Raw genomic sequence first — 21,952 nt, 5'->3', positions numbered from 1 at the left:
GCTCAGGAAGGTATATAAGCCTCAACTGACTTTCATGTCTTTTGTGAGGCTCATATACATACAAAGTTTGTTTTTTCTCCTGTGAATCTGTCTTACGTCAATGTAACAGCCAAAGAACCTAGAAAGGAAGAAGGGCAAAGTTTTCCTCCCTTACAATATCAGAAAAGAAATGCAAAATCTAAGTACTATAGCTCTGATGTCTATGAGAGCTCCAATGAGCTGAAAAATGACAGTTGATACCCAGCACCATGCTTTCTACACGGCAAATGTTCAATGAACAATTGAATGTTGAATACATCACTAACTTGTGGGCCAGTCCTCTTTCAGATTAAGACAGAAAATGAATCCCTGGTTACAGTGTGGAAACAAATTTGCCCTGAACAAGGAAGAGCTGTCTAAAATGAAAGAAAGCTGGATAAAAATTAAACTAACTTGGGAGACGATGGCATCCAGTCCCATCACTTCATGGCAAATAGATGGGGAAACAGTGGAAACAGTGGCTGACTTTATTTTTCTGGGTTCCAAAATCACTGCAGATTGGTGACTGCAACCATGAAATTAAAAGACACTTACTCCTTGGAAGGAAAGTGATCACCAACCTAGACAGCATATTGAAAAGCAGAGACATGACTTTGTCAACAAAGGTCCGTCAGGTCAAGGCTATAGTTTTTCCTGTGGTTATGTATGGAAGTGAGAGTTGGACTGTGAAGAGAGCTGAGTGCCGAAGAATTGATGCTTTTGAACTGTGGTGCTGGAGAAGACTCTTGAGAGTCCCTTGGACTGCAAGGAGATCCAACCAGTCCATCCTAAAGGAGATCAGTCCTGGGTGTTCATTGGAAGGACTGATGTTGAAGCTGAAACTCCAATACTTTGGCCACCTGATGCGAAGAGCTGACTCATTTGAAAAGACCCTGATGCAGGGAAAGATTGAGGGCAGGAGGAGAAGGGGACGACAGAGGATAAGATGGTTGGATGGCATCACTGACTCAATGGACATGGGTTTGGGTGGACACCAGGAGTTGGTGATGGACAAGGAGGCCTGGTGTGCCGTGGTTCATGGGGTCACAAAGAATTGAACACGACTGAGCAACTGAACTGAACTGATTTTTCTGTCATTGGTGATTTCTAAGAAATCTGGATGACCCCAAAATAAAGAAATGATGGGGATGAGGCTAGGTGATTCAAAATGCTAGACAGCTCTGAGGTTCCATAATCGTATGTGATGAGAACCTGCTTAGTTACAGGGAAGTATGATGGGCTTTAAGGCAGTGTTTAGATTGCCCTAGACACACTCAACTGAAAGTTCAAGGCTTTTAGGATGAATCCCAGTTTATAAGTGAAATGGAAAAAGAAGAAGGTGAGAAAGTTAGTTAAATAGTTTAATCAGAGCAGTTTTACAATTCTAAAATTAACAAGCAGACTTGTAATAAAAGAGCGCCAATATTTGCAAAATGACCTTGCTTCCATTCTGAATCTTTTTATTTGTAAAGATTCACATCACATTTAAAAGGACTCAAAATGGAGTGATTGATATTATCATCCATGTTTTTTGATGCAACTGGTGAAATCCCTGAATGGATATTGCTTCAGCTTTGAGATTAAAAAAATGGCCTGAAAAGAAGTCCTTAATCCACAACTGATCACAGGTGGCTGAAAAGAAAGAGAAAAACCCAAAACTACTGTCAAGTTCATAATGTATCATATGTGGATGACACTGGCTCCAAATACACAATTAAGCCCACAACACTTTATTACTATGAATATAATTATCATGAAAATTCTCTCACGTGGATCAATTTGCTTCTGAAAGTTTTCTTGGTTTGTTTAAACTTGCATAATAAACATGCAATAAATTATTTCTTTTGAAAGTGTATTTTTTGCAGTCTTTTTGTTTTCATACAAAGATTTCATAAAGTTGCAATATTGCATCAGAGCATTACCAAAATAAGAGCAGGAGCACAGGGGGAGGGGAAGTGGGAATTTGGATGAATGAGAAGAACCTCCTCTCGTCCTGAGACAGGCCACCCGTCTTTTTCAAAAGGTGCACACAAACTGCTTTTCTTACCCTCCCCCACCGAAGAAAAGCATGAAAGAAAAACAAAAAAAAAAAACCCTCACAAAAGTCAATCTAACTAAGAAAAAAAGTCGACATAAAGAAAATAAAGAATTTTTTTTTTTCATGCACATATCTTCTGCATAGCTCAACCCACATATAGTAAGGCACTATTTCCCTTCGTAACTGGTGTCCACAGCAATCTGTTAAGTGCTACAGTGCTCTGTGACCATTAGAGAGTTCCTTTCCGGATGGTGAAATAAAGAGGCTGAATGAGTGTGGCTGCCACGCTTCCCTGTGAATGTCCAGAGTGCAAGCAGATTTCCAGGAGTCTCAGAAGGAAATCTGTCTGTATAATAATGATTGAGAATCTCCAGAATGTTTTTCTTTTCAAAATTCCTATTTTTTCTGTGTATGAATTTAGATTATTCTTCAAGAAAATACCCTAGGTGGGGGGAAAAGCAGAGTCAGGTCTTCAGAAACACAGCTCCCAACGCTGGCAGTTCACAACATCAGCAAGATGTTTCCAAGAGAACAGAGAGAGACAGTCTAGAAACAGAAGGACAGAGACAAAGAGAGAGTGTGTGTGTGTGCATGTGTGTGTGTTTTGGTTTTTGGAGGTGATCTGGGACTGAGATTAATTTAGCTGGTCTTCATACTGTTTCCGGAAACAGTCTCCGGCTGGGAAAAATTCCCAGCACCTTTCTTGATACATCTTCCAAACATAAGATTCCTGTAAAAGTAAAGGCAATGTGTTAACAACATGTCTTTCCTTAGGATCTGTGTGTTACCACAAAATACAAGATAAAAAGAAACTCAAATTTGTTATTATATATATCACAAAGTATCATGGTGTATTACATATAGTTATATTAACTAGAGAGTCTCAGATTCATTTAGATGATGCCTAAATACTCCAGGTTGTTTCTACTAATAATGGATCTTCATCCTGACCATAATAATGATAAAAAACTATTTGTGATATATGATTTTGAGAATTCCTTAAAATTAGTATTATTAATTTCACCATTCAAACTATTAACAACAGGAGGTGAATATTTGAAGAGGGAGAATTTCAAATAGCTTGATCAGAACCTTAAACATGTCATATGCAATTATTTCTTTTTATTATTTTTTTTTACTTGAAATATAGTTGATTTACAGTGTTGAGACAGTTTCAGGTGAATAGCAAAGTGACTCAGTTACACACACACACATATACGTGTGTGCATATATATGTCTGTGTATTGTTTCCAGATTCATTTCCCTTATAGGTTATTAGAAAATATTGAGTATAGTTCCCTGTGCTGCACAGTAGTTTTGATTGTTTTACATATGGTAGTGTGTAGATGTTTACTCTTGCCTGGAAAATCCCATGGATGGAGGAGCCTGGTGGGCTGCAGTCCATGAGATCGTGAAGAGTCGGACACAACTGAGCGACTTCCCTTTCACTTTTCACTTTCATGCATTGGAGAAGGAAATGGCAACCCACTCCAGTGTTCTTGCCTGGAGAATCCCAGGGACGGGGAGCCTGGTGGGCTTCCGTCTATGGGGTCACACAGAGTCGGACACGACTGAAGCGACTTAGCAGCAGCAGCAGCAGCAGTGTGTATATGTTAATCCCGAACTCCTAATTTATCCTTCACCCCTCTCCCCCTTTGGTAACTACAGATATGTTTTCTATGTATGTGGGTCAATTTCTGTTTTATATATAAATTTATATCATTTTTATAGATTCCACATTTAAGAGATACCATATGATATTTGTTCTTTTCTTTCTGACTTCACTTAGTATGATAATCTCTAGGTTCATCCATGTTGCTGCAGATGGCATTATTTCATTTTTTATGGCTGAGTAATATTCCATTGTGTTTGTATGTGTGTGATATACATACAAGGGTTGTTTTCATTCTTGGCTATTGTAAATAGTGCTGTAATGAACACTGGAGTGCATGTATTTTTTCAAATGAATGGTTCTCTCCAGATAATGCCCAGGAGTAGAATTGCTGGATCACAGAGTAGCTCTAGTTTTAGTATTTTAAGAAACCCCCATACTGTTCTCCATTGTGGCTGGACCCATTTACAATCCCAACAACAGTGAAGAGGGTTCCTTTGTCTCCACGCCCTCCTAGCATTTATTATTTGTAGACTTTCTGATCAGAGTCATTCTCACCAGTATGACGTGATACCTCCAATGAGGTATCATTGATTTGCATTTCTCTAATACTTAGTGATGTTGGGCATTTTTCACGTGCTTTTTGGCTATCTGTATGTCCTCTCTAGAGAAATGTCTATTTGGGTCTTCTGCCCATTCTTTGATTGGGTTGTTTGTTTTTATAATATTGAGGTATATGAGCTGTTTGTGTTTTTTGGAAATTAATCCCTTTCTGGTTGCATCATTTGCAAATATTTTCTCCCAGTCCACAGGTCATTTATTCATTTTGTTTATGGATCCTCTGCTGTCCAAAAATTTAATTAAATTCAACTTATTTATTTTTGTTTTTACTTCCATTACACTAGGAAGCTGATCCAAAAAGACATTGCTGCAATTTATATCAAAGATTGTTTGGCCCATTTCCTCCCCTAGAGATTTACAATGTCAGGTCTTACATTTAGGTCTTGAATCCATTTTAGGTTTATTTTTGTGTGTAGTGTTAATGTTCTAATTTCATTCTTTGACATGGAGCTCTCCAGTTTTCCCAGCACCACTTATTGAAGAGAATGTCTTTCTCCATTATGTATAGTGCCTTTCTGTAGATTAATTGACCATAGGTATGTGGACTCATTGGAAAAGACTCTGATGCTGGGAGGGATTGGGGACAAGAGGAAAAGCGGATGACAGAGGATGAGATGGCTAGATGGCATCACTGACTCCATGGACATGAACTCCGGGAGTTGGTGATGGACAGGGAGGCCTGGCGTGCTGCAATTCATGGGGTCACAAAGAGTCGGACACGACTGAGCGACTGATCTGATCTGATGTGGGTTTATCTCTGTGTTTTCTATCTTGTTCCATTGGTCTGTATTTCTATTCTTGCACCAGTAGCACTGTTTTATTGTAGCTTTGCAGTATAATCTGAACTCAGGGAGTCTGGTTCCTTGAATTCCATCTTTTTGTCTCCAGATTGCTTTGACTATGCAGGGTCTTTTGTGTTTTCACACAAATTAAACATTTTATTGTTTTAGTTCTTTGAAAAATGCCACTGATAATTTCAGAGGGATTACGTTGAATCTGTAGATTGCCTTGGGTGGTGTAGTCATTTTGACAATACTGATTCTTTCAATCCAAGAACATGATACATCTTTCCATCTGTTTGTGTCATCTGTCTTTCATCAGCATCTCATAGTTTTTAGAATAAAGGTCTTTGCCTCCTTAGGTGGGTTTATTCCTAGCTACTTTTATTCTTTTTGATGCAATGGTAAATGGAGTTGTTTCCTTTTATTTTTTGTCTTTATGAAATTTTTATTTTTCTTTATTATAGCTGATTTACAGGATTGTGTTAGATTCTGCTGTACAGCAAAGTGAGTCAGTTTTACATATGCTCTGTGTGCTCAGTAGCATCTGACTCTCTTGCTACCCCGTGAATGCCCGCCAGGCTCCTCTGTCCATGGGATTATCCCAGCAAGAATACTGGAGTGGGTTGCCATTTCCTCCTCTAGGGGATCTTCCCAATCCAGGATCGAAGCTGTATCTCTTACATCTCCTGCACTGGCAGTCAGACTCTTTACCACTGAGCCACTGGGGAAGCTCTCATTTTACATATACATATATTCATTCTTTTTAGATTCCTTTCCCATGTATATTAGAGAGTTTCAGGTAGACTTCCCTGTGCTATACAGTATTTGTTGATTATCTATTTCATTTATAGTAATGTATATATATCAATCCCAATCCCAATCTCACAATTTATCCCACCCCCCTTCTCCCTACTTGGTAGGCAGATTGTTCTCTACATTTGTGATAGTATTTCTATTTTGTAAATACTTTCATTTGTACCATTCTTTAGGTTCCATATATAAGTGATATCATATGTTTGTCTTTCTCTGGCATACTTCACTCAGTATGACAATCTTTAGGGCCATCCATGTTGCTGCGAATGTCATTATTTCATTATTTTTTTAAATAGCTGAGTAATATTCCATTGTATGTATGTACCACATCTCCTTTATCCATTCCTCTGTAGACGGACATTTAGGCTGCTTCCATGTCCTGATGATTGAGACAGTACTGCAATGAACACTGGGGTACATGAATGTTTTCGAGTTATGTTTTCTCTGCATATGTGCCCAGGCAATGGATTGCTGGATCATACGGTAGATGCATTTTTAGTTTTTTAAAGAAACATCCATAGTGTTCTGTACAACGGCTATACTAATTTACATTCCCATCAGTGTAGGAGGGTTCTATTTCTGAACACCCTCTCCCACATTTGTTATTTGAAGATTTTTTGATGGCTGTTCCGAATGGTGTGAGGTAATACCTTGTTGTAGTTTTGATTTGCATTTCTCTATTAATTAGTGATGTTGATCATGTTTTCAAGAACCTCATGGGCATCTTATATGTTTTCTTTGGAGAAATGTCTGTTTAGATCTGCCACCTATTTTTTGATTAGGCTTTTTTCCCTTTAGATTGAACTTCATGAGCTGAATCCCAGGGACAGGGGAGCCTGGTGGGCTGCCGTCTATGGGGTCGCACAGAATCAGACACGACTGAAGCAACTTAGCAGCAGCAGTAGCAGCATGAGCTGTTTGTGTATTTAGGAGATTACTCCCTTGTCAGTTGCTTCATTTGCAAATAGTTTTTCCCATTCTGTGGGTTACCTTTTCATTTTTATTATGGTTTCCTTTGTTGTGCAAAAGCTTTTAAGATTAATTAGGTCCTGTTTATTTTTGTTACGCTAGGAGGAGGACCAAAAAATGCTTTCTGTGATTTTTGTCAGCAAGTGTTGTTCCTGTGTTTCCCTCTAAGGGTTTTTACAGTATCTGGCCTTACATGTAGATTTTTAATCCACTTTGAGTTTATTTTTATGTGTGGTGTTTTAATTTCATTCAATGGTAAAGAGTTTTAATTTCATTCTTTTGCATGGAGCTGTTCAGTTTTCCCAGCACCACTTATTGAAGAGACTTTTCTCCACTGTATATTTTTGCCTCCTTTGTCATAGATTAGGTGAGCATAGGTGCATAGTGTTTTGTTTTTTAATTGGAATATAGCTGCTTTACAATGTTGTGTTAGTTTCTACTGTACAGCAAAGTGAATCAGCTATATATACCTCTTTTTTGGATTTCCCTCCCATTCAATTTGCCACAGAGCACTGAGTGGAGTTCCCTCTGCTAAACAGTAGGGTCTCATTAGATATAACTAATTTAACTAATTTTATACATAGTATCAGTGGAGTGAGAAATAGATGGGGAAACAGTGGAAACAGTGTCAGACTTAATTTTTCTGGGCTCCAAAATCACTGCAGACGGTGACTACACCCATGAAATTAAAAGACACTTACTCCTTGGAAGGAAAGTCATGACCAACCTAGATAGCATATTCAAAAGCAGAGACATTACTTTGCCAACAAAGGTTCGTCTAGTCAAGGCTATGGTTTTTCCAGTGGTCATGTATGGATGTGAGAGTTGGACTGTGAAGAAGGCTGAGCGCCGAAGAATTGATGCTTTTGAACTGTGGTGTTGGAGAAGACTCTTGAGAGTCCCTTGGACTGCAAGGAGATCCAACCAGTCCACTCTGAAGGAGATCAGCCCTGGGATTTCTTTGGAAGCAATGATGCTAAAGCTGAAACTCCAGTACTTTGGCCACCTCATGCGAAGAGTTGACTCATTGGAAAAGACTCTGATGCTGGGAGGGATTGAGGGCAAGAGGAGAAGGGGACGACAGAGGATGAGATGGCTGGATGGCATCACTGACTCGATGGACGTGAGTCTGAGTGAACTCCGGGAGTTGGTGATGGACAGGGAGGCCTCGCGTGCTGTAATTCATGGGGTCTCAAAGAGTCAGACACGACTGAGCGACTGATCTGATCTGATCTGATCAGTGGAGTATATATGTCAATCCCAAGCTCCCAATTCATCCTACGCCCCCTTTCACCTTTGGTGTCCATATTTATTCTCTGTATCTGTGTCTCTATTTCTGCTTTGTAAATAAGATCATTGATATCATTTTTTTTCAGATTCCGTATATATGCATTAATATGTATTTGTTCTTCTCTTTCTGACTTACCTTACTCTGCATTGACAGTCTCTAGGTCCATCCGTGTCTCTACAAATGACCCAGTTTCATTCCTTTCTATGGCTGAGTAATATTCCATTGTATATACATTACCACATCTTCTTTATCCATTCCTCTGCTGATGGACATTTGGTGTCCTGTCTATTATAAATAGTGCTGCAGTGAACATTTGGGGTACGTGTATCTTTCCGAATTATGGCTTTCTCTGGGTATATGCCCAGTAATGAGATTACTGGGTCACATGGAAGTTCTACTTTTAGTTTTTAAGGAGCCTCCATACTGTTCTCCACAGTGGCTGTATCAATTTATATTCCCACCAACACTGCAAGAGGGTTCTCTTTTTCCTACACTCTCTCCATCGTTTATTGTTTATAGATTTTTTTGATGATGGCCATTCTGATTGGTGTGAGGTTATGCCTCATCATAGTTTTGATTTGCATTTCGCTAATAATTAGTGATGTTCAGCATCCTTTCTTGCGTTTGCTGGCCATCTGTATGTCTTTGAGAAATGTCTATTTAGGTCTTATGTCAATTTTTTGATTGGGTGTTTTTAAAAAAAATATATTGAGCTGAATGAGCCACTTGTATATTTTAGAGATTAATCCTTTGTCAGTTGCTTTGTTTTCAAATGTTTTCTCCCATTCTGAGAGTTATCTTTCCATCTTGTTTATAGTTTTCTTTGCTGTGCAAAAGGTTTTGTGTTTAATTAGGTCTCATTTGTTTATTTTTGTTTTTATTTTCATTACTCTAGGAGGTGGATCAGAAAGGATCTGCTGCAATTTATGTCAAAGAGTGTTCTGTTTATGTTTTCCTCTAAGAGTTTTATAGTTTCTGGTCTTACATTCTTTAACTTTATTATAGCTGATTTACAATATTCTGTTAGGTTCTGCTGTACAGCAAAGTGAGTCAGTTTTATATATGCTCCATGTGCTCAGTAGCATCTGATTCTTTTGCTACCTACCCCATGAATGCCTGCCAGGCTCCCCTTTCCATGGAATTTCCCAGGGAAGAATCCTGGAGTGAGTTGCCATTTCTTTCTCCAGGGGATCTTCCTGACCCAGGGATTGAACCCGTGTCTCCTGCATTGCAAGCAGATTCTTCACCACTGAGCCACCAGGGAAGCCCTTTGTACCGGCCGCACACTGTTTATTGTCGCTTTGTAGTACAATCTGAAGTCAGGGAGCCTGATTCTTCCAGTTCCATTTTTCTTTTTCAAGATTGCTTTGGCTATTTGGGGTCTTCTGTGTTTCCATACAAATTGTAACATTTTTTTTTTCTAGTTCTGTGAAAAATGCTATTGGTAATTAGATAGTGATTGCACTGAATCTGAAGATTGCTCTGGGTAGTACAGTCAATTGCACAATATTGCTTCTTCCAATCCAAGAAAAAGGTATATCTCTGTTTGAGTCATCTTTAATGTCTTTTATCAATATCTTATAGTTTTCTGCATGCAGCTCTTTTACCTTCTTAAGTAGGTTTATTCCTAGGTATTTTATTCTTTTTGATGTAACGGTAAATGTGACTCTTTCCTTAATTTCTATTTCTTACCTTTCTTTGTTAGTGTATAAGACTGCAATAGATTTCTTTGCACTAATTTTGTATCCTGCAAGTTTACCAAATTCATTGATGAGCTCTAGTAGTTTTCTGGAAGCAACTTTGGAATTTTCTATGCATAGTATCAGGTCATCTGCAAACAGTAACAGTTTTATGTCTTTTCCAATTTGGATTCATTTTATTTATTTTTTCTTCACTGATTGCCATGGCTGCTGCTGCTGCTAAGTCACTTTAGTTGTGTCCGACTCTGTGCGACCCCAGAGACTGTAGCCCACCAGGCTCCCCCGTCTCTGGGATTCTCCAGGCAAGAACACTGGAGTGGGGTGCCATTTCCTTCTCCAATGCATGAAAGTGAAAAGTGAAAGGGAAGTCGCTCAGTCGTGTCCGACTCTTTGCGACCCCATGGACTGCAGCCTACCAGGCTCCTGTGTTCATGGGATTTTCCAGGCGAGACTACTGGAGTGGGGTGCCATCGCCTTCTCTGGATTGTCATGGCTAGGACTTCCAAATCTATGTTGAATAAAAGTGGAGAGAGTGGATATCCTTATCTTCATGATGTTAGAGGAAATACTTAGTTTTTCACCACAGAGAATGATGTTTGCTGTGTTTGTTGTATACGGCCTTTATTATGTTGAGGTACATTTCCCCTATGCCCACTTTCTGGGGAGTTTTTTTTTTATCATAAATGAGTGTTGAATTTTGTCAAAAGATTTTTCTACATCTATTGAGATGATTACATGGTTTCTGTTCTTAAATCTGTTAATGTAGTGTATCACACGGACTGCTTTGTGGATACTGAAAACCCTCTGGCATCACTGGGATAAATCCCTTTTGATCATGGTGTATGATCCTTTTAATGTATTGTTGGATTCAGTTTGCTAGTGTTTTGCTGCGAATTTTTGCATCTATGTTATCAGTGATACTGGCCTGTAATTTCCTTTTTTGTTCTATCTTTGAATGGTTTTGGTATCAGGGTGATTGTGTCCTTATAGAAGGCGCTTGGGACTGTTCCTTCCTATGTAGTTTTTTTTTTTTTTGAATAGTTTGAGAAGAATAGGTATTAACTCTTCTGTAAATGTTAGATAGAATTTGCCTGTGAAGCCATCTTGTCTTGGACTTTTGTTTATTAGAAGTTTTTGAATCACAGTTTTAATTTCAGTACTTGTGACTTATCTGTTCATATTTTCTATGTCTTCCTAGTCCAAGCTTGGAAGGTTTTACTTTTCTAAGAATTTGTCCATTTCTTCTAAATGGACATTTTATTGGTGTAAAGTTGCTTGTAGTAGTCTCTTGTGATCCTTTGTATTTCTATGGTGTCAGTTATAAGTTCTCCTTTTTTCATTTCTAATTTTACTGATTTGAGTTCTCTCCCTTTTTTTCTTGATGAATCTCCCTAAAGGTTCATCAGTTTTGTTTATTTTCTCAAAGAAGCAGCTTTTAGTTTCATTGATTTTTGCTATTGTTTTCATCATCTCTTTTTCATTAAATTCTGCTCTGGTCATTATGACTTCTTTCCTTCCTCTAACTTATTGTTCATCTGTTCTTCTTCCTTGGGTTGCTTTAGGTATAATGCTAGGTTCTTATTTCAGATTTTTGTTTCCTGAGGTAAGATTTTATTGCTATAAACCTCCCTCTTAGAATTGTTTCTGCTCCATCCCCTAGGTTTTGGATTGTCTTGTTTTCATTTGTCTCCAGTATGTTTTTATTCCTTCTTTGATCCATTGGTTGTTTAGTACAGTATTGTTAGTTTTCATGTGTTTTTGTCTTTTACAGTTATATTCATATAATTTATTTTTATCTCATAACCTTGTTGTCAGAAAAGATGCTTGATACTATTTCAATTTTTTTAAATTTAACAAATTTGTGCCACAAATTTCTTTGTGGCACAGAATGTGATCTATCCTGGAGAATATTCCATGTGCACATAAAAATAATGTGTTTTCTGCTGCTTTTGGATGAAATACTCATAGTACCAATGAACTACATCTGGTCTAACATTTCATATAAAGCCTATGTTTCCTTATTGATTTTTGGTCTGGATGAGCTGTCAATTGATGTAAGTGGGATATTACAATTATTGTCTTACTGCCATTTTCTCCTTTTATGTCTGTTAACATTTACCTTCTATACTGAGGTGCTCCCATGTTGGGTGCACGGATATTTATAATTGTTATATCTTCTCGATTGTTCCCTTGATCATAGGTAGTGTCATTCTTTGTCTCTTGTAACAGTCTCTATTTTAAAGTCTATTTAGTCTGATGTAAGTATTGCTACTCCAGCTTTCTTTTGATTTTCATTTGCATGGCATTTTCCATCCCCTCATTTTCAGTCTATATGTGTCCCAATTTCTCAAGTGGGTCTCTTGTAGACAACCTATATAGGCATCTTGTTTTTGTATCCATTCAGCTAGTCTGTCTTGGTTGGAGCATTTAACCCATTTATAGTCATGTCAGACTCTTTGCAACCCTATGGATTGTAGCCTGCCAGGCTCCTCTGTGGGATCCTCCAGGCAAGAATACTAGAGTGGGTTGCCATTACCTTCTCTAAGGGATCTTCCCATCCCAGGGATTGAACCCGAGTCTCTCATGTCTCCTGCATTGGCAGGCGGGTTCTTTACCACTAGTGCCGCCTGGGAAGCCCCATTGATATGGCATTCTTATTACCACTTTGTTAATTGTTTTGAGTTTATTTTTATTAATTTGTTAATTGTTTTGAGTTTATTTTCTTCCTTTCCTCTTTCGTTCTCTTTGATTTGATGATCATCTTTAGTGTTGTGTTTGGATTCTATTTTCTGTGTGTGTGTATCAGTTATAGATTTCTGATTTGCAGTTGGCATGGGATTTTGATATAGCAGTCTTTGTGTATACTTGATTAAATTGCTGATCTCTTAATTTCAAATATCCTGCATTTGTACTCTCTTCCTCCCACAATTACTGACTTATATGTCCTATATGTGTGAGAAGTATTTCCTACCTTTATTATATGTTTGCCTTATTTGTGAGCTTTCCCATTTTGTAATTTTCTTGTTTCTAGTTTTGGCCTTTTCTTTTCCACCTAGAGAAGTTCTTTTAGCATCTATTATAAAGCTGGTTTGGTAGTGCTGAATTCTTTTAGTTTTTGCTTGTCTGTAAAGCTTTGGTTTCTCTCCATCAAATCTGAATGAGAACCTTTCTGTGTAGAGTATTCTTGATTGTAGGGTTTTACTTATCATCACTTTCAATATATCACACCACTCCCTTCTGGCCTGAAGAGTTTCTGCTGAGAAATCAGCTGTTAGTACTATTATATAGAACCCCTTTTATGTAATTTGTTGGTTTCCCCTTGTTTCTTTTAATATTCTCCTGCCTCCTGAGGAGACCCTCCAAAACGAGCATGTAGGTCTGGCCCCGGCTCCGATGAAGTCACTGCTCTTGCCTGGGGTCTGATGCACATGAGACCGTGGGTGCACCCACCAGCAATGGTGTCTGTTTTTTCCAGTTCTTTGGATCTCCTGCACTCAGTCCCTGCTGGCCTTCAAAGTCAAGTGCTCTGGGGGCTCTTCTTTCTGATGCCAGACCCTCAGGCTAGGAAACCTGACATCAGCTCAGAAGTCTCACTCCTGTGGGAGAACTTCTATGATACAATTGTTCTCCAGTTCCCATGTGGGTTGCCCACCTAGGGGTTATGGGATTTAATTATATTGCAAGTGCCCCCTTTATACCACCTCACTGTGGTTTCTTCTTTGTCTTTGGACACAGAATATCTTTTTTGGTGGGTTCCAGGCTTTTCCATCAGTGGTTGTTTGGCAGTTAGTTGTGATTTTGGTGTGCTCCTGAGAGGAAGTGAGCTCAGGGTCCTTCTTCTCGGCCATCTTGTCCCAGGATATGCAATTATCTTCAAATCACAGTAATACTGTTGGATGAAGTTCACTTGACATAATCTGCTATCTTATTAAGCAATCAAGTACATTATAATTATCAAAACCCAAGCTCGGCATTTTCAGCTAATAAATGTTCAATTCTAATTTTACTTTTTTCTACTATGGCAATCTTTGTATACTCATCCAGAACAAAAGGGATTTTTATGCTAAGATACCATGACCAATATCTGAGAGTAATTCTGATATTAATGTTTAATGTACACGTTTATTCCAGCAAGCAGAGATTCTTTTATCAATGTTTTCAGATAATGTAGCTCAGTGTTTACGTACCTGTCCTGTGTGCTCCGTTTCATCTTTGTTTATGAGATACATCAGAAAAAACCTACAGATACAGAGAGAGTAATCAGAAATGGATTGTATGGAAATAGCATAAACAGATACCTCTGATCTTGCTATGGGCTAACTCTTTATGGCAGAGCATAGAAATGTGTCAAACACGCAGGGCAAAAAAAAAAAAAAGAAACAAGAAATGCCATGGGGACCAAAAGCTTATCTTCTTTTAAAATATTTTTTCAAAAGAGCTAAAATGTATGCACTGGTCAAGTTATACTTCTTGGGAGCTGCTTTATGCCAGGTTTAGTGCCAGACCCTGCCTGCAACTATATCCTATTTATTCACTTATGAGGCAGGAACTGCGATCCTCATTTGGAAAATCAAGGATTAAAAAGGTTAAATAACTTGTCTAATGTCGCATACTTTTGAATCCCAAAGTCCACTTCAATGCTCTTCTGTATCTCTTCTTTTAGATATTCAGATCAGGTTAGAAACAGATTAAGAATTAATATTGTACCAAAGTACAGTTTCTGGCTAGTCTTGAGTAATAGCTAAATTTCTATGTATTAAAAAAATGTAACTTTTATCTGGGTTTTTCCAATAGTGTCTAAAGCGCTCTGTATTTTCTCAGAAAATACAGAAAAATGAAGATTCACATATCTCTAAGGAGCAGATGGAACATTCCTGTTCGAAATAAGAAACACAGACAAAGCTCTCTGAGAGGCTTGGTACACATTTTGCGCATCCTTTCCACCTTTTCATTCATGTTCTAGAAGGTATCATTCACGTGGAGCATTGCAACTTCATTTCCTAAGTTAACCTACTCTTAAGGAAAAAGAAGCACTAGCTTGGGTGTTTCCCTCCAGGAGGCTTATAAGAAGTCTGAGGCCGGTGGTAATGAGAGGGGTTCTCTCTCCAGTTTCTCCAGCTTGCTGAGTTGAGGGATTCCTGGGTATCGGGAAGGGTAGAGGAGTGAGTCAGGTATACTCACAGATAATTGGCCAAGTTGTGTTCCTGTAAAGTGTGGGTTTCAAAGCCATGTGGCACGGTGTCAAAGTAATCATTGCCTATCCCACAGATGAAGCACTTGGTCTAGAAGACAAAGGCAAATATTCAAAGGTCAGAGTTGAGAAAGGAAAACATAACTCACCACTCGGGGGCAATTACTTGATTTACTCAGTCTACATGGAAGATCATCCCAGAAGGCTGCACCAAGTACTTGAATACCAGTTTAACCGCTGTCACAACTATGTCTTACTGTGGCGTTTCAGTGACATAGGAACCAGCAGCAAGAAGCAACAGAGGCAGAAAGAGTACAGGGTGATGATGGCTGAAAAGCAATGTCTTCTTTTTTTTCTCCAGCCTGAGTGAGCACACCCAGGCTTGGTGATCACTCTTGTTTATGACACTGGCTCAAGTTTATGACACTGGCTCTAGCTAGGCATGACTAAATGTGTCCTCAGTTGAAAACACAAAATTGGTACCTATCCTAGCCATGGCTGATGACCAAGCTGGGTGGGCGGAGGACACCAAACCAAATACCAAACTATGAGGTATAGAATCAACAAGTCAGAGAGGGTCCACCACGTGCCAAGTACACAACCAGGGGCCAGGTACTGGGATGACAATCTGCTCTAGAAATAGGATGCCTTCTCTCCCCGCTTCTCCCATCCCATCCATCTCTCTCTTCACTTGCTAGGTCTGCCATCTGCAGGCCCAAAACCCAGGGAGAAGCAGGCTTTCCATTTTACCATTAGCACTGCCTATGTATCAACTCAAATGAATTCAATAACTATTGTCCTCATGCAGCTCCAGATGCTCATCATCCCTGCAAATCAGAAGCTATTTTGTACCACTAGAGGCATGTTTATGATGCCCTAGATGCTAGAATCAAGATTATTAGGATATTTTATAATTCTCTTTGCTTTACTGATCAACAACTGCTGATGACAGAAAGGCTCCATTCAGAGGTCCAGTCTTGGACACCATTCAGTGTCTCTTATATAAATAGGTTCACACTTATCAGCTTTCCCCAGGAACCTGCCCTTCCTCTGTTACCTCCCTTGGTCACTCTGTGTTTAACTGAGCCACCATGCTTCTTTCTAGAGGCTCATGTCAGAACCTCAGTATCATTTCTGCTTGCTCCAAACTTCATCCTCTGCATATGGCCAATCACCAAGTTCTTTTCATGCCAGCTCCAAAGTGCTCCTTGAGTCCATCTGGTTCCCACCTCCTCAGTGGCACTTCTTTAGCAAGAGCTTCATCATCTCCTACCTAGAAAATGCTGACAGCTGCTTCCCTGTTCCTGGTCATGCCTTCATTCCCTTTTTAATTGATATTTTTTTTATTGTAAATCTGATCATGTCACTGCCCTGCTTAAAACCCTTTTCTGTTTCCTAGCTTGTAAGTTATACTGTAAATTTCTCAAATGCGTTTTTAGGCTCTTAATTAGTTGGCCTTCCTTGCTAGTCCCATTATTAGAATGTAATACTTCATCCTGCACCAATTACGCTTCCAAGGGAAAAATCTGCATATCAAATTCCCGAAAACCAGTGTCTTGGTATATAGAACCTCAGGCAGTGACATCTCACAGAATCCAGGGGGCCTAGTGGGGCACATAGTGGGGGTGAGAAGGTTCCCTAAACTATCCTGCGCACTCTCTCACATCCACATCTCTGCAATCGTCAGGCCTCCGTTTGTGCATCTCTTCTTTTAAGAACTTCCCTGATTATCCAAGATGAAATGAGACACAAGCCTCAAGGACCCCAGTACTCAGGGTTTCCTCCTATAAGTGCTCATCACACTGCTCTGTGATTGCCTGTTTACTAATCTGTCCATGAATCCGTCATTTAGAATGGATGGTCTTCCCACTCCTGGAGGGGTGTATGCTGCCATATTACTGTCTGTATGTATCTGGAGCCCACCACCTTGCTCAACTACATGTATTGCCTGAACCAAAAACAGGCCAATGAAGTTACACATTTTTCATGTTCCTTCCCCTTCCTCCCACTGCCATAATTCTTTGATAAAGGCAGTGAAGACAGAGTGTCCACAACAAAAATGTAGAGTGAGAAACAGACTTACCTCCATGTCTTCTTTGACCTGTTCCTGTTGGTCTCTTAGTTCCCCAAAAGCATCGATGATTAAACCTAGTGTTAAATAAAGACAGGATTTAATCTTTAGCAACCAGAAAATGATTATGAAATTTACAGCCCCTTGGCTAATCCTCCTAAGGGACAGGACCATGTACAGCTACTCTGGGAAATCTACACACTGGATACTCCTACGAAGGCAGTAGCGTTATCTCCTTGGGGTGGGGGGCAGAAATACATGCAGTTACCAGGCCACACACTATCCAAAAAGGGGTTTAAAAACGAAGCAACAGAGCAGGGAAACCTTTGGTTACCTTGGCATTGATAAATGGTATGTTCATGCGAAGAAAGAGCAATTGAGATTTATGGTCATAAAGTATAGAAAATCCCACCAATGAGTTTTCAAGTGCTAATTTGCAAGTCAAACATGTTTAATTCATTGTGAGGAATTTGCCCCAAATCTTTTTTTTTCCCACAAATTCCTTATCGATAATCTCCCCGTAACGTTATTAACTGTGGCAATCAGCCAACTAATGGCTTCCTTCTGCTCTGTCCCGTTTTCTCCTGTGACTTGCCTGACTGTACACTGTCTTCCAAGTGTTTTAAGACTGCCTTCTTATAAAACACATTATTGTTGCACTCAAGAAGGACATAAAGGAAAGAAAGACATAAAGGGGAAGATCATAAATCCTTTAAATGTGTTCCTGTGCTTTACTAAAAAAAAAAAGGTACCATATTTGACTGTGGAATTTAGAGGATAATGTGTCATTTATAGACATTTAATTCAAGGTAGGAAATACATAAGCAGAAAAAGACAACATGAATGATTTTTCTAAGGGGAAAAAAAGTTACCTTGGAATAAAAGGAGGGGAGAAAAACCACCCAGTCCAAGTTACATTGGGGTGAAAGAAAAAACGAGGGGGTCAACATGGTGCTGTGGTGGCATGTGAGGGGTTGATCTCCAGCCCTGTGGGTTTGGATTCCCAACACTTTGCAGCTGAGCACTTCAGTTGAGTTACTTGACTTATTATGGCTCAGTTTCTTCAAAGATGAAGAACAATACTCTGCTCATGGGGCACATGGAACAGACATCATTTTTAGAGAAATATTTTCTATAATCCATGGCTTAGAGCTTTATATAATTTCCATGTGATAGACCCAAAGATGTTCAATGGCTCGCCCACTGTTAGTTGTAAAGGATGTCAGTGGCAGGGCTGGAAATCAGACCCAGGAAAGTGCTCTTTCCATTATGTTATTTGAAAGGAGTTCAAAGAAACCTGTATTCATCTCTTCCCCAACCCCCAGACCAAGGTCCACTACTCTTTGTTTTTCCCTCTACAGATTTCCAATGAAGAAACACTGAAAGGAAAAGTTCTATTTGGCTTTTCTAGGGAACACTTGAGGAGAAGGCAATGGCACCCCACTCCAGTACTCTTGCCTAGAGAATCCCATGGATGGAGAAGCCTGGTAGGCTGCAGTCCATGGGGTCACTAAGATCGGATACGACTGAGCGACTTCACTTCACTTTTCACTTTTGTGCATTGGAGAAGGAAATGGCAACCCACTCCAGTATTCTTGCCTGGAGAATCCCAGGGATGGGGGAGCCTGGTGGGCTGCCGTCTATGGGGTCACACAGAGTCGGACACAACTGAAGCGACTTAGCAGCAGCAGCAGCAGGAAACACTTGACAGTCTTACCCTATCTGTAATGTCAGCTTCAACAATAAGTAGGTCAGATTCTAGATCTTCTTGACATTCAGTGAGCTTACCTTGTATTATGGCCAAGAGAATGACAATTACAAAAAAGAAGAAGGTGATGTCAAAGATGATTCGATATATCTCATACTCATCACCAGCTGGATCTTCGATTTCATCACCGATACCCCCTCCAGCACGTACTCCAACATACATGTGGAACATATAGCACTGGAAAAGAAAGGAATGGCATCACCGCCTGGAGGATCATTGCCCATTTTTATACTCAACACACCTAAGGTTCTCTCTAGCTCCTAATCTTCACACTGGAAATGATGAGAATCTTTGCCTTCTACATCATCTCTTTTTGCCTCAATATTTGTAATTGTGATGCAAACACTTGACTTTGCTGTCTTTTAAACAAAACTCTGTACTGCATACTCTGCTTAGCATCTGCTGACACACTTTGCAGGAAATGCATCTGGCATTAAGATCATACTAGGGGGCACAAAACTATATTTAATTGCAGTGTACAATTTTTTTTGAGCATAACAGACAAAGGAATGGGGAAGTAAAAGTCCAACGTATAACTGAATAGAATGTTAGAAATAAAACAAGGAAAAAAATCAGACTTATCATCCCCTCATCTATCATATGTGAAACATAATGCAAAAAGGTTTTTAATTTTTAGAATAAAGAAAAATGAGAGAGGCAGGGAAGAAACAGCATCTCATCATTAACACTGAAATTTTAAAGTAACCAACAATATGTACTGCTGCAAATGTCACTGCCGAAAAAAGGGTGTAGCAAAATGCTTTGGGGCAGGGTTTCTCAGGCTCATCACTATTAACATTTCAGACCAGATAATTCTTGGTTGTGGGGTTCCCCCCCCCTATATTTCTGGTCATTTCTTCTCAGCCCCGTCGGCCACTTCTTCCTCATCTCCCTATCTCTTCATAAATTAATCCTCAGGATTGGGTTCTCTGACTTCTTTTTTTTTTTCTTTTAGGACATTCCCTTAGGAAACTTTTCTAGTTTCATACTTAAGCATCATCTGTGGTAATTATAAAATATTTCTGTTTACACCTCAGGTCTCTTTCCTGAATCCCAGACTTGTATCTCCAACTTATTTTTCATTTGATGTTTTATGATCTCATTTCATTATAATTAGTCCCATTATAAGAAGAATTACTTGGGTTGCTTGTCATCTTGCATCTTGCATGAGTGCTCAGTCGCGTCCAACTCTTTGTGACCCCAGGGACTGTAGCCTACCAGGCTTCTCTGTCCATGGGATTTCCCAGGAAAGAATACTGGAGTGGGTTGCCATTTGCTTCTCCAGGGCATCTTCCTGAGCCAGGGATCAAACCCACGTTTCTTGCATTTCTTGCACTGGCAGGCAGATTCTTTATCGCTGGCACCCTGGGGAGCCCTCTATCATCAGTGCCTAAATAATGTTCAGCACATGATAGGCCCTTAAAACTCACTCGGGATGACTGAAGAGTGAAAAATTATGACTAGTCAGTTGTTTCCTGGAGAACAGCTCAGATACACCTCAAATTCTCAAGTAGTTTTACAGAGCACCAAATTCAAGCAAAGAATACAAGATAACACCAAAATGCTCATACAGATAGCCTGATAAGACCAGTGGTGTCTAAACTTAATTCCACATCCACATCTCTCAGAGGTTTAAACATTCCGAATTCCTAGTATCACCTACTGAATTAGTCTCTGGAAGTAAGATTTGAAGACACTTTATTTTTTTTCTTTTTTTATTTTTTTTTTAATTTTTCTAATTTTATTTTATTTTTAAACTTAACATAATTGTATTAGTTTTGCCAAATATCAAAATGAATCCGCCACAGGTATACATGTGTTCCCCATCCCGAACCCTACTCCCTCCTCCCTCCCCATACCATCCCCCTGGGCCGTCCCAGTGCACCAGCCCCAAGCATCCAGCATCGTGCATCGAACCTGGACTGGCAACTTGTTTCCTACATGATATTTCACATGTTTCAATGCCACTCTCCCAAATCTTCCCACCCTCTCCCTCTCCCACAGAGTCCATAAGACTGTTCTATACATCAGTGTTTCTTTTGCTGTCTCGTGCATTGAAGACACTTTAAAAAAGACTCTGGGGAGATGCTCCAAGAGGTTCCTCAGTGTGGGTGAGTGAATATGCCCTGGATGTGAGAAACAGGCCCAGGCCATCTTGGCTGTGTGTTCAGATGTACATGTATTTCTTCTAAGTTGATTAAAGTTGTTTTGGAACTATCAAGTACCTCAAAGAAATGTACTGCACTGAATAATTGTCAATCATGCATAAAAAAGAAAGAACTGTTTTTGGTGCAGTGAAGGAAAGGCTTGCAAAAAAAAATTGTTTTCCAAATTCCGAGTGTCCTTTCAGTTGTTCATTTTGGTTAAACTGTCAAGAGATCTCCTATTGTTGTTCAGTTGCTCAGTTGTGTCCGACTCTTTGCGACCCCATGGACTGTAGCACACCAGGCTTCCCTGTTGTTCACCAACTCCTGGAGCTTGCTCAAACTCAGAACTCAAGTCTATATTGATAGAAGACCACACACAATTTGCATTCTTGATGGTAGTGGTCCTGTATATAATGAATAGATAACTGAAAACCTGGATCACCCAGAGAGAGAAGAAGGAAGCTTCTTCAATGATTTTTGAAATCTACATGACAAATTTTAACCTCCTTTGAAAAGGATGTTCATTGCCTTTTTGGAATAAGGCAGTATTTTCCACAGTCAAGCTGCTGCCTGGCCAAATCCACCAACAGGGATGTTATTAAAGAATGTCTTCATTGGACTGTAGGTTTTAGAACACAAAGTAACTGACTCCTTTAGAGTTTAGGTTTAGAACACAAGAGCACTGATACAGTTGTCAAGACAAGGAACTGTAATTAAGGTGGGGGGAGAACAAGATGGCAGAGGAGTAGGTAGACATGGAGTACATCTCTCTCCACAGATACATCAGGAATACACCTTCGGACACAGAAGTGCATGCAGAACACCTGCTGAGAGCAGAGGAGGAATACCTGACCAGTGGAAAAGAATATATACAGCCATGCAAAACTCAGTAGGATGAAGGAACTAGGGGGAAAAACAGGAGTGTTAGTAG

General features: G+C 39.5%; 1 protein-coding gene across 3 annotated transcripts in view; it reads right to left on the bottom strand.

The window, feature by feature from the left end:
- Positions 1 to 1,732: 1,732 nt before the first annotated feature.
- The window catches only part of RYR2 (ryanodine receptor 2), an 832,848-nt gene continuing 812,628 nt past the window's right edge, over positions 1,733 to 21,952 (bottom strand). For all 3 annotated transcript variants that reach the window (XM_070781954.1, XM_070781952.1, XM_070781953.1), the window contains 5 exons: positions 18,895 to 19,051; positions 17,119 to 17,183; positions 15,026 to 15,126; positions 14,032 to 14,083; positions 1,733 to 2,786 (listed from right to left, as the gene is read on the bottom strand). In XM_070781954.1, the coding sequence (XP_070638055.1) occupies positions 2,691 to 2,786; positions 14,032 to 14,083; positions 15,026 to 15,126; positions 17,119 to 17,183; positions 18,895 to 19,051 (471 nt within the window). In that variant the 3' untranslated portion in view covers positions 1,733 to 2,690. The remainder of the gene's footprint in view (positions 2,787 to 14,031; positions 14,084 to 15,025; positions 15,127 to 17,118; positions 17,184 to 18,894; positions 19,052 to 21,952) is intronic.

The sequence above is a fragment of the Bos indicus genome, chromosome 28, assembly GCF_029378745.1.
Source record: "Bos indicus isolate NIAB-ARS_2022 breed Sahiwal x Tharparkar chromosome 28, NIAB-ARS_B.indTharparkar_mat_pri_1.0, whole genome shotgun sequence".
In the NCBI taxonomy this organism is placed as follows: Eukaryota; Metazoa; Chordata; class Mammalia; order Artiodactyla; family Bovidae; genus Bos; species Bos indicus.
This window is presented reverse-complemented; position numbering and strand designations above follow the sequence as displayed.